The 17,963-nt window shown below is 34.0% G+C and overlaps 2 protein-coding genes and 1 long non-coding RNA gene across 3 annotated transcripts; 1 reads left to right on the forward strand and 2 right to left on the reverse strand.

Annotated features, from left to right (window-relative positions):
* The first annotated feature begins 752 nt into the window (after window positions 1–752).
* LOC148234366 (uncharacterized) lies at window positions 753–2,806 on the forward strand. Its single transcript, XR_015809944.1, has 3 exons — window positions 753–2,004; window positions 2,077–2,304; window positions 2,384–2,806. It is a non-coding gene; the product is annotated as an uncharacterized LOC148234366 (long non-coding RNA).
* A 3,669-nt stretch (window positions 2,807–6,475) lies between these two features.
* Window positions 6,476–10,979, reverse strand: Adat1 (Adenosine deaminase, tRNA-specific 1). Its single transcript, XM_088188063.1, has 3 exons — window positions 10,538–10,979; window positions 7,950–8,527; window positions 6,476–7,759 (listed from the first exon to the last, which is right to left on the reverse strand). The coding sequence occupies exons 1-3, from the start codon at window positions 10,745–10,747 to the stop codon at window positions 7,465–7,467; spliced, it is 1,083 nt and encodes a 360-aa protein (XP_088044189.1). The 5' UTR covers window positions 10,748–10,979; the 3' UTR covers window positions 6,476–7,464.
* A 3,754-nt stretch (window positions 10,980–14,733) lies between these two features.
* On the reverse strand, window positions 14,734–17,157 carry LOC148234368 (cyclin-dependent kinase 9-like). Its single transcript, XM_088187989.1, has one exon. It carries the CDS (start codon window positions 17,086–17,088, stop codon window positions 15,883–15,885), a length of 1,206 nt encoding a protein of 401 aa, XP_088044115.1. The 5' UTR covers window positions 17,089–17,157; the 3' UTR covers window positions 14,734–15,882.
* Between the last annotated feature and the right edge of the window lie 806 nt (window positions 17,158–17,963).

Consider the following 17,963-nt stretch of genomic DNA (forward strand, 5'->3'; position numbering starts at 1 on the left):
CTTTATAAACGTTGTTTAATTTTTGAAGGTTCAAAGTATGATTCTATTCCCGAATCACCTTCTCGATTAGCTCTCTTTTAGTGGTTATTTCGATTTTATCAATCTCTTCTTCAAATGCTCCCAAATATTCTCGACGGTATTTTTGTTTTGCAAGTATGCAAAATATCTTCCCAGTGTTATCAGTAAAAATTAACAACAAAATCATATATAATAAAGATATAGTTCAAATATAATTGAGCTGCCTTTGTATTTCTTTACTTGTGTCTTATAATATAATCAGGTACTGTTTATCTATACAAATTCGAAAATCCATTTAAAAACTATATATTTATATCAAATATATTTTGTAAATTCTTTCTACTTTGCATTTTTTTAAGTACACTAACATTTTTTGTGAGTTAATCTATTAGATAGTACCGGTTTCCCGAATTTCTAAATTGACAGATTAGCGAGATTATATCGTATTTTTTCTGTCCTGTAATTTGGAAATTTCGACCGTTTATTTTATTGAGTGAATTTTATCTATCACGAGATAGCACCGATTTACTGGAAGTGATTCTCAGAAGTGACTCTTTTTTTGAAATTGGGAATTTCTTTTGTGATAAGAAATAATATGATGCACTTAAAAAAATATGAATAATAATTCAGTTTAGCTAACGCTGTCGTGTAAATCGCATCTTGTTTTCGTGTGCTCGAGTGAATATTCTAAAAATAATAAAAAAATAAAATAAATAAAAGGAACTTTGTGCTGCAGTGATTCTTTAAAAATATTACGCTTACGCCTCTTTATAAAATATAGTGTCTATAAAAATATAAATTCAGTGTATTTTATATAACAACGTGTTAAAAATATAGTTTTTATTTAAATATAATTATAACCCAAATAAATAAATGGCAGAAGATAGTTTTGTAGAGGAAAATTACGCGGACAATGATTCAAATATTCCCAGTGATAACGAAAACTTTAGTGATAGTGATACAAGTTCGATTGTTCATGAAAGAAATCGTCCTCGAGTAATGATGCCTATTAGCGATGGAGAAGATACTGAGGATGATGATATTCCATTAGATTGGTGTGAAACTGATACACCTAGGCATAACCAGCCATTTGAAGGATTGTCGGGAGCAACTTTTGATGTTGATATCACGCGCCCTGAAGAAATCGCCGAAAAATTTATCGGTGATGACCTGTTCCGCATTATTGCAGAAGAAACAAATAGATACCGTGCTCAAACTTGGAATAAGTACAAACAAGAAGTTAAAAATATTATACAAGAAAAAAATAAGAATATGTGGGGCTTACCGGATATTCTAAAAAAGGCTAAACTACGAATATTTGAAAGTAAATATAAGCGAAACGGGGAAATTTTATTACAATTGTGGAAAACAGTAAAGAGTAGAGATATTCGAATGATATCAACAATCCATAATACAAATATTGTAAACACTGAAAAAACTGACAGAAGAACTGGGCTGCGTATAAAAAAAACAATTTGTATAATTGATTACAATAAATACATGAAGGGAGTAGATCGGGCTGATCAATACCTTTCGTACTATCCAATATATCGTAAAACTAAAAAATGGACGAAAAAAGTAGCCATGTATTTATTTAACTGTGCATTATTCAATACATTTACAGTGTATAGAAGTGTAAATTCAAACAGCAATATAAAGTTTTATGATTATTTAATGAAAATAGCAAAATATTGGATAGAGGAAAAAACACCAGAAACAGAAACACCAACAATTTCAGAAATGTCTGAAAATTCACAACCGACATCCACATTCGCCACTGCTCCCTCATTTCAAAGGCTTTCAGGCAGTTTAAAACAACACCAATTAGTCAGGATATCATCTACTAATGAGCGTAAAAGAAGAAGATGCATAGTTTGTATCGCACATAAAATAAGAAAAGATTCTCTTTACATGTGCAAAGAATGTAAAGTAGCTTTACATGTTGGTGAATGTTTCTCCTCGTATCATTTGAAGAAACATTACTAGGTAAATAATAAAAATAACGTTTGTGAATTTTGAATTTTATTTTTTTGATAATTCGTATTGGTATTATTTTAGAATTAAATATTGTGAAAAGTGAATTACAAGGGAAAGACATTGAATAATAATAAAGTGTGTACCTGAAATATTCCGTATTAGTGTGGAGAAATTTATAATGGTGAGTGCACTTTAAACTTGCATTATATAAATAGTTATTGTGAAAAGTGATTTACACGTGAAAGATAATGTACAATATCTGTGTATGTGCCTGGAAGATTTCGCATTACGATGGAGCGAATTACAATGGTGAGTGAATATTTTATTGCAATTGAATTATATATCAGTAAACTCATATTAGTAAAAATGTCATTTCTCATTTTTGTAGATAATCATTTGCACAAAATATCACAATACGAAAAAAAAGTGTGCTTGAAAAAAGTTTTTTTAAATTTGAAAAAGTTTGAGAACTGCTGGATGACTCAATTTAAATTATTTTTATTTAAATTTTTAGGTTATTCATTTTTATAATTTTAAAATCAAGATAATCATTTTAAAAATCTAATAATAAGGAAATGTAATAATTAATTTTTATTTCCGGCGATCCACATGTTGAGAACCACCTAATAATGACTTAAATTAATGCATTGATACATTTTTAACATGTTTAGAAAAATTCAACTAAATATTCGGACCGTATCAAAAAATACATAAATTTAAATAAAAAAGGTAAAATTCGCGAAGATTTGTGAAAAGGTGCCGGTATTTAGCGTAAGTCTGGTAGTGAAACTGCCGGTCGGTAAAGTGTTAAAGCGAAATGGTCTATTATTTGATTAATATTTGCCCTCCAGTGTAGCCCTTCGGTAATTAAAATATTCATAAAAATATCGCCTATATAATACACAATATTAATTATTTTTTTATGTTTTCTTCGCTAAATAACTTCCAGGTAAAACAAAAAACATTGATTAATTGAACAGAATAAACAAGCTAATTCCTTTTAACTTTTTCCTTGCTTTCGATAATTCAGTTATATAATAAAGCACTTAATTCTCTATCAGTTTCTTAGCCTACGGGAAACATAATTATTATTTATGCAAACAACCCCAATTTCGTGAAATTTATTTAATAAAATATAATCATCATGGTTACTGGAGTATACCTAACCGAAAACGATTCAGCTGTGATGATACGATTATAAATCCAATAACTACCAAATGTCCTATACGCCTACGCGTCAAGTATTCACAAAAAATGTTCATATATGTATATATACTATATATACGATTTGTTTTGCAATTTGCCACGTGCGATGTATTGATTTATATGCCGATAAGGGGACGTAAATAATGCGGGCCTTTAGGGCGGTAACTTCTAAGAGGCGGCAATTTAATGGCTTTGAATAAAGAATCTAATATTAGGAAAGATAAATTTTATACGTCTAATAATCTGTATTTCGGAATTTTGCGACAACAAGCAGACATAGAAATGTTTAAGGCAAATAAGGAAACGATGATCCAAAATTGAATTTCTGATGTAATAACTCGAACCTTTACCGTTTTTTTTCATATAAAGGACGATCCAACTTCGGTTTCCGAATTTTTAAAAATAAAACACACAAATATAAGGATATTTCAGACTTTTTTTAATAAACAAACATTTTGATGTTCTTCATTAGCTATGAAAAATAATATCAATTAAATGATCGCCTCTGGATATTTGCAGCGACCGATCCTTTCGATGACTTTTTCGTACATTCAAGTGGTATCTCAGCTTTTTCTAAGTTTTTAGATGCTCAAACGTTTCAGGTTTGCTTCAGTAACAGTGAGATATTTAACATTAAAATAGTTTTTTTTTTTAATAAGCTCTCATTATTACATAATGTAAGCAAAATAAATTTACCAACCAAACGTTAATGAATATGTCTATATATTATTATTACTCTGTATGTATACTTTTATGTTTTAGAGTACGCTCGGGATAAGGATTCCGGTTTGTTATTGTGTGCGTGAACTGCGTGGTTCAAAACAATTTCGCTCAGAATATTTAATTTTTTTATTTTAAAAGAAAATATATGTTTATTTAACATACATACATCTGAGCTAAGTTGAAAATTTCAACGGACAATTAAAAATATATTATATAATCTAAGAAACCAGACATTGATGACAATAATTAAATATTTCCAAAATTCAAAATCTTTCACTAGTCAAAAAAATAATGAAGTCTTTAGCTATTCTTCAAAAGCAAAAAGATATAAAATGGGGAAAGAAATTGTTCGCAGATTGTTTAATGGCTCGACGACTCTATTAAATCATTAGAATCCATTGAATGAATTAAGAAATTATCATTGGCGCAACGATAAGAATAATAACTTTTTTAAGCCTTACAGAGAATAGTGTAAAAAAACCATCAACGTACGGATTAATAGAAAAATAATTAAAAAATTTTAATCCACGGGTAAGAGAACGAATAACTTACAGCGTATATTTGAAGCCTTGATATCAATTAACCCAGATATGCCCAAGATTTCTTGTTCTCTTAAAATTTCATTTATAAATAAAAAACAGTGGCACGAGTTTAGTGACCTACCCATGGGACAGTGGGCATATCTGGGTTTTAAACCAATATCAACACAAAATTATTTAAAATAAATCGTTAGAGAAGATCGAACTTCTGTGCCACACTGCACTTTAATGACGAATACCAGCGTTGACGAATCAGCGACTGTCCTTAAAAGAGAAAGCGAGACAACGAAGTACACGCTACATTGCTTCTCCCTCTCATATACATGTACACGCACACAATAACAAACCGGCATCCTTATCCCGAGCGTACTCTAATATACTTTGTATTTTTAGGTATATACCAAGGGTTTATAAATAAAACTGTAATTGTTAATCAAAATCATAATTTATTAGTTAATAATGCTATACAATGTATTTCATTCATTGAAAACATGCCTAATTGTGCACACGTATCTTCAGCAATATCATATTTATTGACATAGATGTGTAAAGAATAACAAATGTAACATAAATAATAATGTACAATGCGTCATATTTAAGAGTAATTCTATTATATTGTAGAAAATGGATCCTACTGGTTATAAATAACTGTAATTGAATTTACAATTTTATATATCAAAAAGAAACTTTTAAACGTTTCGTGATTTGTAATGTTAGATATGCAGTATAATTCCTATTTCTTTACCACCAATAAATCTCCCTTAATTGATGGAGCTATCACCTGCAATTTACAATAGAATTATTCATTGAAGATGAACAGCTTATGTTTGGCTAATTTTTTTGTTTCAAGTGGCACCAACTGGTTGAAATAACAAATAATTTGACAACAATAACAAACGTCGGAATGCGTTATACATTTATATATATTGCGTTATACATTTATATATATATGTTATACATTTATATATAATGCGTTATACATTTATATATATATATATTGTTATACATTTCAGAATCAAAATAAATAGAATGACATTTTTCTATGCTAAATAGTAATCTAACATTTACAGATGACCACAAATAGATTTCCAACATTTTATACATGATTTAGCAATGTAATAATTCAATTATAATTATAGTTTAATGTTAAAAGGCTGGATGAAAGAAGTGTAAATTAAGTATCCTCTATCATAAAACAATCGAAATTATCGCAAATTCAAGTACACGGCGCCCTGTGTTCACTGTAATGTTCTCGGATCGCCGAGGTACTTCAGACGCAATACATAGGCTTTTGATGTTGATACACAGAACTGTATTACAATTTTAATTTACATTACAATATAAAAGAATAAGCACTTAGTCGAATCAAAATATCGATAATCGTTTTCAAACATTTCTCTCATATTGAGGAGCAATTCTCAATTCATTACCTAAATTAGGTGATGAATTCTGCTGAAATGACATTATTTGATGCTTAATGATAATCTACAATATTAGCAGATGATCACGAATAGATTTCCAGTGTTGAAAGGCTTGACGAAAGAAGTGTAGATGAAGTATCCTACAGTAACAGTCTATAACCGTTTGATGTCGATACACTGAACTGTATTACAATTTAATTATACATTACAATAAAAAGAAAAAGCACATAGACAAATCAAAATATCGATAATCGTTTTCAAACATTTCTCCCGTATTTAGGAGCAATTCTCAATTCATAATCTAAATTAGCACTTAAGCACAGTCAAATTATAATAATAGGTACCATTAATAATAGGCACACTGGCTAAATCCTATACGATGGAATCTTCCTTAATTGATGGGAGTTACTACAAACAATTTACTATATGATTATTCATTAGTCTCCAATTACTCGAACCATCAATTACTCGAGTATCGAATATTAAAATTTTAAAATACTCGAGTACTCTCGAGTATTTAGCAAATGTACCAAAATAGCTATTATTCAAATTCGTGCACATATAAATAAATAAATAAAAGACTTATGTTAATTTTTATATTTATTTTAACTTTAAAAACATATTTTTTAAAAGAAATAATGCGTTAAATGTCTCGAATTTAATATTACTGCGAAGTTTTGTTTTTATTATTCCCGTTGTGGAAAAAACCTTTTCCGTTGCTGTTGATGTTGGTCTTATTGTCATCAACGCGTTGAATAAGGCCTCTAAATTATCTGTTCGTTTTTTTAGATATCAAATTTTTGTTCTCTTCTTTCCTACTCTTCTTTGCTTTTCCCTTATTTCCTTCGACTATTGACAAAATAGCATTTTGTAATTCTTCTTGAATAGATTTTTCAATATAGGTGTATATATTTTAGAGCAGTTGTCTAAAACTGAACTTGTTGGAGCCACATCGAAGACCACTTGGAAATAACTCGCAAATGAATTCTCTATATATAAGAAAATATAATAGATTGATTTAGAACGTCATTGATAATATATTTCTTCATTTTGAAAATTGTTCACATATGAATAACTCACATATATGTCTAATGCTTCCTCCACACTCTCTGGAAGTAGGCCATGGTTGGGCAAGGACGGAAAATATAATGTGTTAATTCGGGGCTACTTCGGTTGAGCTCGGGTCTGCCCGCTTTAATGTTTCGGCGACCTTGACCATATTCGGTAGACCTTTGGTTCGGTAACTTCCAGAGAGTGTAGAGGAAGCGTAAGAATCGATTAGTTGATCTTTATTAACGACAATAGATGCAACGCAGTCTTGTTGAAAAAATTCTATTCAAAATCTTATCAGTAACCACTGAAAACTCAGAACTAATTGTCTATTATTTGTAAACAAATTCTCAAAACCATTTTCCACTCTTATAAAGTATAGCATTCCTTTCTATTACATTGACTTCTATATAGAAATCATTCGTTCAAAAATCTTACATTCATTCATTCAGTTCTTGACCAAGTTCAGTACTTTGCAATTTCAATGCTATTGCTGATATTTAAAGCTCTGTTTCAACATCGTCTAGTCTTCATACTTCACCGTCGGGCGCATAAAACTTCAAAAGTTCTCGGCTTTTTTCAGGCCATCCATCTTTAAAAACTGTCCGCTTGATCGTATTCCATGATGTGTAATATCTTGAAGATCTTGATTTAAATGCTCCATAAGTGGTCCCTTTTAAGACTTCTAATCCGTTCCGATGCAATTTTCGGTACACATTTAAGAATTTCCCAAACAGACTCTTCTTGGCTACACACAGGAACGAACGACTCCGGTTCTTTTTGGTGGTTCCGAGTTTTCTACCTTCAACGGCAATCTCCAGTGGTCTGAAATGAAAATAAATAAATGAGACGATGATAACGTTTCTAGATGAAATTTAGCCTCAATATGAAATTGAACAAGAAAGTAAAATTGTAGAGCAAAGTGGAACTGGGCACAAAAATACAAGAGTAATATTATTATAACATAACTAAATGTTTGCAATTATCAATCTCATGTATAAAAGATGATACTTGCCTCTCTTTGACTTTGCACCACACGATGCTGCGATACGAGGGAGTCTTCCCCTCACTCTCGGCGTGTAAAAACGGTCGTTGTGATTCGAATATCTGTGGAATAGTGGCAGAGTCTTCGTTTCTAACGAGAGCCCTTTTTAGCGAATCAACACAAAAAGGACCATCTCCACCGACAACGATTGACTTGATCGTAACGGGTTCTTGCAGTAACATATCGAGCAGTGCGCCCTGAATTCCGACCCTGAGCCAACGTGCTAACTTGTCGCTGCACGAAGCCGACAGGGTGGAGTCTCCTCTGCCGGGCTTATGACGCACTCTAATCAAGCGCGGCTCAAATTTATCGACTTGATCTCCTGGCAGGTTCTCGACCAGCTTTGCCCCCGTGTTCTTTAACAATTGTCCGTCAGTGACAATGGTGGCATCTCCGCAAGGAGGACGCGTTGAGAACAGATGGAAGGAGACAGTCGGTTTAATGGCGAACATTTGCTCATTATCGATTACCAGCAATGAAGATTTGTCCTGTTGAGCTAGCTCGGCCTGGTCATAGAGGTAGCGCAGGAAACCACGACGCGCCATCACCTACACAATAAAAATACAAATATGAATATTACTAACATGATTTTTGCTACAAAAGATAAGGTGAGATCGATCGGCGTTCATATATAGAAAAATATATCTTTCCCGTGAAAAATTGGGGTTCAATTATTGTGGCGGAAGGTTTGTAGTGAACAGTTTTATGGTAATTTAGGACATGAGGTAAGTAGCGAAGGAATCGGATCCATCGAAAAGAACATAGGCCAATACTAACTAATTCATATGCAGGCCTGCGAGAGGGGTGAAGCCGGGATATATTCCCGGAGCCCATTCTTCTTGAGAGGCCTGGCTGGGAAAAATCATAGCAAGAATATATTCATAAAAAAAGTAAAAACCGACCTCGAATAACAAATCTGAACTAAACTAGTTGTTTGAGATGTATGGCCCTTTTTTATACACACAAAAAATAAAAAGAGTGGAACCTTGCCTTCAAAAGCACCCACTTTCTAGGAAGTACTTCTACAATAAACATTATTATTCAAAAGGACAGATTGTATTTTTTTGATACGGCTCCGTTTGTTGACTTTATTGCTTTTTGAACCTTTAAAAAACATTAGAATATATTCAACGAATGTAAATTAGTAACAGTAAATTTAGGTATTCGATTTGAATTTTCAGATTGACGAAAAAGGAAGAAGCAAAGAAATAACGAAGAATTAACAACAGCACCAACTGAATTATATAAAATTTAATGTTTTTATAGATTGTATTATGGGTAATTTGACAACTGGATTTAATGCAGCAAAATAAATAAATAATGCATTTAGTTTCATGTGGTTATTTCGCGACTTGAATGATGAGATTCAGAAAAGGTAAAAAAACTAACAAACAAATATAACAATGATTTTGGTGAGCTTTTATCTGAATAAATATTACATTACATTTAAAATTAATATATGATGCAAAAATTTAACTTACAAATATTTTACCTATACAGTTGCTAAATAAAATATAACTTAATCTTGAAGCAATATTTTCCATATTGCAGAGTGAATGTGCTGCGGATAATAGCAATTTGACCAAATATATTGAAAAAACCAAGATATTGCAAGGGTCATTTGAAAGTCGTTTTCATAATTTTGCTAAAGAAAAGTGCATGCTCGTGTTTATAAACCCTTTTTCACTTAGTGAACAAAGCCTAACGTAAATGCCTAGTAACATACAAATGGAACTGATTGATTTAAAAACAAATTCATTATTAAAAATGTAATTTAATGAGCTTTATCCAGATCAAAATGATTCTGACATAATTAATTTCTAGCGTTCATTACCCTGTGAACATTTCTCAGAGCTAAGAAAATTTGCAAAAAGTTATAAATATATGTCGCTTTGAAATGACATACAGATGTGAACAAGCATTTTCATCCATGAAATTGATTAAAAGCAATACTAGGTCGCGATCAACTGATTCAAATTTAAAGAATTCTCTGCTGCTCTCAGTAACAAATTTATAAAATATTGAAAGACTAGCAAAATCCAAACAGGCCCAAAAATGTCATTAATGGTAAGTAATGTTTAGGTGCTATCTCTCATCACATCCAACAACTGTGGTCCAAAGTTATCTTAAGCAAATGAAACTCTTCGGCAGCTATTGCACCATCAGCTATTCACGACATCGATCACTTTAACTATTATGGATTGGTGTTCCAATAAACGTGTCTTTTATACTGACGTAAATGAATTAATTTAATTGCATGATTGAGTTATTCCTTTTCCTCCCCTAAGTGAAGATCCTACCCCTATCCCTATTTTCCAGCTCCAACCGTGAACGTAAGAGGGTAAAAAAGATGCTTAAGTTGTGCGGCGCATCTGTACTCGGCGGTGAAAAATTAGCGTATGGTATGCAAAAAGTTAGCCATCCTTGGTCTAGTCACTTCCGTGACGTGGAAGATAATGTATAACATCAGAACTATAATCAAATTGACGATCTTTTATCATCAGCAATTATGAGACTCGTGGTCTAAGATTTACGGATAGTACTGCAACTCTGCATACCTCAGCGTGGCTATCGTTGAGCACGTCTCCAGCAGGGCTCATCTGCGACCGTCCGATGCACTTGCTGCCGGTGCCGAGAGCCACAGCCTCGAAGCGCCCGTCCTCTTCTATCACCACCCCGGCAAGCACCGTCCATTCGTTCGGCGATGGCTTTGCCGAAGCTGGCAGCGAGACGTAGGCGCGAAAGCACGCGTCGGCGATCTCCGACATCACACGTCAATCGTTGTCAGCGTCAAGGTTGTCAGGCTCGAAGAGTTGCCAGCTATCAGTTCGACTCTATTCGCCTAGATTCCAGACGAATCGAATCTTTTCACACTAGCGAATTCTTTCACTTTTCAATTATTTTATTTTATATTCTATTATTTTACATTCAACATCGACATTTTATATTCAGCAGCAACACCGACCCCAATTTGCACCGTAATATTGCCATTCGCAATAAATGTGAATTTTCGGTAATGAAAATATTTTTTTTAATTTATTAAATGATTAATTCAAATAAACAGTTTAAATGTCTAAATTGAGTAATAAAAAAATATTTGTATTAATCGTTCAATTTTATTTAATGATTAATACAAATAATATTAACTGCAAAAAGTTTATTTTAAATATTTTATATAAAAATTATTTGTAAAATAATTAAATAGCATATAAAGTTGAACCAATAATAACCGTCACGCTAGTGTAACCTAAATACCGCCAAGTTTTGGCCATAACAAAATCTAAATTTAAATATAAATAGGCTCCCCAACAAGATAAATATCGGTTTTTTGTATATCTAAAAGAACTTGTACTTTTTATCTTCTGTTCAGTAGTCCATTAGAGTAGCTACACACGTGCTGGATGGAATCGCCCGGCACTGGGCCAGCGCCAGTTAACAAACTTTAGGTGATGGTGATGATGGCGGGTAGCAATTAGACACAGATTGAGCCGCTGCAGTAGTATATTTATTGACGGTTACAGTGTTTACATTACAAAATGGGACGAACGCGCGACGGCACGCGTCCGAACCCTTACAAGCTTGCCAGTAGAGAGAGCGAAAACCATCACAACAATGCTACTTCAGCGCCGACCAGTTTTGGCCATAACAAATCTATATTAGCCCCCATAAAACCTTTCACACGTGGCCGGTTTCTTGATGCCAGTCATTTAGGATTAACAGCTTCACATAAGTCCTTCCACGCATTTCACGTCAGGATTTTATTTTTGTATGCATCAATAGTTTTGTCCCATAGGACGGGGTGAAATTCTACTAATGTAATTAAAACGAGGTCTATTTCTTCCGCCACTGCCTAAGCACGAGGAATATATTTAATAATTGTATTACAAGATCCAACAATCACTGTCAACGGCTGCTGCTGGCCCGACTCGTGTGTGAGCTTCAGTATAATTCCATACCCCACCACATTCGACCCGGTACCCGGCGCTGGACAGATGTAGGGAACGTGGCCGGCGACAATCCGGCCGCCAGCGGTTGGCTCGGTGCCGGTGGATTCATCTGGCACGCCTGAAATGGTAAGTACTGGCCCATACAACACCACCCCCACTATATAGCCCCTTAAGAGCCACCCACGAGCTCTCTCCTCTCATCGGAAAGAGCTATGCCGCAGTAATAAATAAAAAAATAAGTATAAAGGATGAGTTGATAAAATAAATATTTTTCTTTTCAAGATGCGTAGAATCATTTCTCTCCGTAGAGGCCCCAGGTACGCGGAGCGTGACTGCCCGCATACCTTCACTCCCCCCACTTCCCCTATCCAACCTCCGTTTCCAAAAAGGATAGTGATGCCGGAGACCATCAGCAACTAAATCACGACGGTCTACCCGTCCAGGTCGTTCTCGTGACCACCTAGGAAGGAGGCCTGGTCTAGCGCCTGTATGCGCAGTATGCAGGCTTCAAAGCCAGGCTAGGTATATCCGATCGCTCATGGGTCGAAGCTCCTGAGCCTGATGCGATCGTGGAAGGATGGCGTGGGTCCAAGGACCTTCCACCCCCACTATATGGCACCGGACCCCTACTATAAACCGGGCGATTCCATCCAGCACATGTGTAGCTACAATTATGGTTCCATGTCGCTACTCTTACATTTTTTGAGATTATTAAAGTTTTAAATATGCCATAATTTTGTTGTTGATATTTTCCACTCTAGACATTATTTTCTCAATTGTTTCAAACTTTGCTAATAAAGTTTGCATCATTTGTAATTGACTATGCTATTCAGACTGGTTTTATTTTTGCTGATTTACACCCCTTTCGGTTATTTGAACAAATAATTCTTCCTTTGTTACTGTAGTAGGGATAAGTGTTCTCGGTTTGTGATGTATTGTCTTAGCTTTGGTTCTTTCATCTTTACTATAACTGCAGTCTCTATAGTTGGCTAGGTGATTTTCACCGCAGTTTGAGCAGACAGGCTTTGTAGTTATGGATTTTTCCCAATTGAAGGTGAGGTGGTCCAGTGGCGTAGCTAGGGTATATGCCGCCCATGGCGATCCTTAAAATTGCCGCCCCCCCATACATTTTTTGCAAGGTCATAAAATCAGCATTTCTTAAAATAATAAATTGGTTATTATTAAGCTCTTGTTATTCTTGGATTTATGTATGTTTTAATGCATTCATGGTTAAGAACCACACTAGACGATCCCATCGCGAATATGCCGCCCCCAAGCAAGTGCCGCCCGGGGCGGCCCGCCCCCTCCGCTCCTTCTCTTCCGCAGAATTTTTACATGTGTCCATATCTTTGACTACTTTTGCATTGCAGAATTAATTTATTGTTTCTAATGGCTTCAATTTTAATTTTCATATGACACAGATATTCTATTGCGTAGATTTTTTTAGTCTTTTTCATGACTGAAGATTAACATAAATAATGGTAATGACTTTTGTATCATTTGTCCATTTTTTTTGACCTTTCCAATTTGGTTTACCACATTTATAATTTTGAAGTTCTTCTGTTGCAATTCTTCTTCAATTTCTTTTGGTAGGCAAAAAGGGTCAAGATTTCTAGCGATTACTTTTATTGGTCTTGATTGATTATTTTCATAGGTATGCCATTGTTGTTTTGTCTCCTTCGTGAGTTCTATTAAAGTTCTATATTCAGACTTATTGCTTACGTTAACTTTGATTTGCTTATTGTTTAGCAGACTGGTTTCAAAAGTTTATTTCTTTGTTTAGTTGACTAAAATTTTCGACTATTACCGGAAGTGGTTTATGCTGTTTAGTATTTTGATTGTTAATTATTTTTTCAGGTATTTCCGATACTTTTATTCCTTTTTTGTTTTTATTCTTCTGTACTATCCATTCAGTTTTTTATTATTTTTTCTTCTTCATCATGGTCTACAGGACTATAACTGCGCCTTGGAATTAGCTGTTCTACGATATCACCGAGCTCTTCTGTTTCCTCATATGCTTTGATAAGCGCTGCTTTTTATTCTGCATATGATGGTTCATTATTGTCCATCATCGATACATCTATATATACATTATGTACAATGTTAACATTATTAAATGATATTTATTTACAAAATTAATACTAATAAAAAGTTTTCAGTTTAAAATCATTGGTTATAGTTTTTGTCACAAGTTTTGTTATTGATTTACACGCGCTCTCAACTAATCAATTACGCTGTAACCGAATGACTTCTTACCTTCATAAAAGGATATTTGGTTATTATCTGTTCTTATATATATCCCAACGCCTTTCTTTTAGGAGCATTGGGATTCGCTGAGTTTTCGCAGAAAGTTGTATGTTACTAAGCATTTCTTCAAACTACTAAAGGGTGCTGTTGACAATCAAACTATTCTCGAATAATTCCAGTTTTGGGTTCCGGAACATCTTTGAGAATCATGATCGCAATTTTTTTTGATGACCATTAGGGCTAGAACATCTGCAATTACTGACTCGCCTATGACAGCAGCCATCTGACTCCTTAATACGCTGGAATTGCACATTGATCTGTTTTGTCCGGTTCCTATCATGTATTATTTTTTGTGTATTTAAATAATACTATGTATTGTTTTACGACTATCGTGACGCACTGAGGTAATTTCTTAGGTTACGATAGTCTTAATAAATTTAAATTAATAAGCTTTACTGAGATATTTTACAAGATCTATCTTTAGAGTAAGTTTCGTGTAAGTATCATTGCCGTATTAGTTATTTGTTTGATAATCGTTATTATGTTTCAAATAAAAAAGGTTTTTTTTATTTATATTAATTTATACATTTAATAAATATTTGTTTTACAATTACACTTAATATGACATAATACAATATAAATTATGACCAGTTTTAATGTTTTATGAGAAATATAAAAAGTAATACACAGTATTATCAAAAAAATATAAAAACGTTGTGACTATCACTCATATAAAAAAATCGATTAAATACTTTATATGAGTAAATCTGCATCATTGAGGACAGATAATTATAAAATATAAAGTAATTGAATAAAGTATCATATCTAGAAACTATCTTCACTTATAATATAATAGTTAGATAACGCTACTACAGCTACAAAAAGCACACGGACTGTTTATATCAGAACACTTAGAACTAAACCGGGTTCTATCAGACTATAGGGGTAAGTCGCGCCAGACACTGCTCTTGTAATACGGAGCCGGTGAAAGGATTATTTAAGTTCAGAACCTTATCTTAAGCCTCAATTACATTGGAGGTACCACAAAGTATAATAATATTAGGTTGTACCATATCAACTTGCCAAATTTCAGTCAGTTAAAGATCAAGCTTAATAAAAAAAAAATTGTGCAATATTTTATCAGTTCGGTTATTCGCAATTGATTTGGTACTTTTTAAATATAAACTTGTTAATATTAATAATAATAAAAAAAACCGCAAATGTTAATCAATAGATATGTTAACAATTAATAACTGAATACTCAAGTCGAGTTACAAGTATTACAGCCAGATATTTTGATAAGCATATTTGAATATGCATTTGAAATAGCCTTTGTGCGGCTAGAGGCTGAGATCAGTACAAATAATAGTGTTTTGTTATCTATTTGCGCATTATTTTTGTGTAATTTGGCACGAAGAGTTATATCTTTCACCAATTGATGTTGAAAAGATAATGAAAGGTGATGCATGATTGCAAAAACCAGATATCGCATTCTCAGTGCGTAAAAGACGCAATATGGTAGAAAACGTCTCATAAATTTGATACATCTATGTTGATTTTCAACATGGTGAAAATTTAAGAGACAGCTTTGTCTTTATGCGACGTTCACTTTGTTATTTTCTACATTGTCAATTGGTATAGATACCAAAATGCTATTATTATGTAAACGATATGACTTATTATAATATAATGAGATCCAAAAGTATAATTTAAAAAACTCTGTCTTGATAACCACTGTCTTGCATACTAGTAGTTGGCTTCGTTGGATTCGGGGGACCGACGAGGTGGTGATGGTTTCTAAGGTTGCCGGGACGCCTTGGAGGCGCCAAGTACTCGAACATGCTTTGAGAATGTTGCGCCAACATTTTGCCTAAATCGCCCGGCATCGGATCAAGCCAAAAGAAATCGTGATTCAATGCAGTGTCGCTATCGTATCGTTTAGCGGGATCCAATTGCAGCAGCTTATCTAAAAGATCGCAGCCATACGGGTCTTTAACGTATGGTTTCAATCGTTCTTTAACCTTTCTCTTCTGTCCTTTCGGGAGTTCCATCTTGCTATACAGATCCAATTGATCCACCCCAGGCCAAACATCGGGCGTGCAACTTCCGCATAGTTGCGATATGAGCATCAGTTGTTGTTGTTCGGTTCCGCCTTGCATGATAGGCGATCTTGTCCACATTTCGGCCATAATGCACCCGGCGCCCCACATGTCGACTGGAGGTCCGTAGTTCCTATCGCCGAGAAGCAGCTCTGGAGGTCTGTACCACAGGGTTACTACCCTATTTGTATATCTGTTAGCTTGACCCGTTTTCGGTACGCTGAAAGCACGGGCGAGACCGAAATCGGCCAATTTTAGCACACCGTTCTTTGTGATGAGTACGTTAGCCGCTTTCATGTCTCTGTGTAGTATCTTATTATTATGAATATAATAAAGTCCGTTCAACAGTTGCTGCATCACTTTCTTTATCTCGCCTAAGCTAAATTTTACGTTCACGTTAGATAACAGTCCGGCAAGATCATGTTCGCAAAAGTCAAACACCAAATAAAACGTCGATCGGTATTTATTTTGCTGCGTGGCTTTCGTTCGGCAGATTTCTATCAAATTTACAATATTTTCGTGTTTGAGCAGCTGGAGTATTCTTATTTCTCTGAGTGCCGTGATGGGAAAACCTTCCTTTTCGTTGTCCATTAGTACTTTCTTCATCGCAACGAACTTTTTGTTGCATTTCTCTCGAGCTTTAAACACTTCGCCGAATGTCCCTTGCCCGATTTTAGTGATCTTGTCATATTTGCCGGATTCGTCACAAAATGGAAAATCGAAATCTTCGATGTATTTCTCTTTTTCCCTCATACTCATTATTGTGGAAGATGTAGACGTCAGAGACGGGACTGAGCCCTCTCTTTGCGACGCCATCAGGGATTCTAGTAAGGCCGCCGTGATTAGATTTGACAGCCAACGTCTAGACGAAAAGAATTGCTACTAAGCCGGTGAATATTGACCATTTCAATTTGGCCATAACAACCAGTTGCTTAATCTTTAAAAAAATATTTAGTGAATTTACAATTTAAATAATATTTATTTGATAATAAATACATATGTCCTAACAGCTTAACGTTAATGCCCCCTAGCAATGAAGTAATAAATATTATCGTACTCTTGTCATTATTATTAGAGTTCATTTATAAATATCCACACCTAATTTTGGACATATTTTGATTCTATTTTCTCAATTGCCACACAAAACGTCACATTTTTGTTACCTCCCTTACAAAAAAAAAGTATATTACGATATCAGGGATACTATATTATATACTTGTTAGGAGTAAAAATTGATTAAGCAAATAGATTTTAACGTGAATAATATAAGGAATAAAATATAAATAATGCTTGCTATATTTTACTTTTCATAAAAAAGTATTTAGTTCATTGATCAAAAACATTTTTACACTCAGATAAAATCGAGTTTAACTGCAACCCGCGACTATGCCCCTCCCCCACCCATAGCTATGCCACTGCCTCCGAGCCACGATAAGGCAGCCATCACACATAGATAATTTTTGCTAGAATAATAAGAGAGACCGCCAACTTTTTCTTGAGAAGAATAGTTAAAAATTTAGTTTATTTGAGCCGGATGACCATCGGCGCTGAAGCTGTTTTAATGTGAGGCAGCCCAAAGCATGAATAGAACCTCTAAGAAAATCAGGTAAGTGGTTAGTCATCCTAGGCAAAAGTTAACGTCTCAAATAACTTCCGAAAAATTAAATTGAGATAAACACTTTCTTTAGGCT

Source organism: Plectrocnemia conspersa, unplaced genomic scaffold (assembly GCF_051122295.1).
Source record: "Plectrocnemia conspersa isolate PC_06_02 unplaced genomic scaffold, ASM5112229v1 ptg000006l, whole genome shotgun sequence".
In the NCBI taxonomy this organism is placed as follows: domain Eukaryota; kingdom Metazoa; phylum Arthropoda; class Insecta; order Trichoptera; family Polycentropodidae; genus Plectrocnemia; species Plectrocnemia conspersa.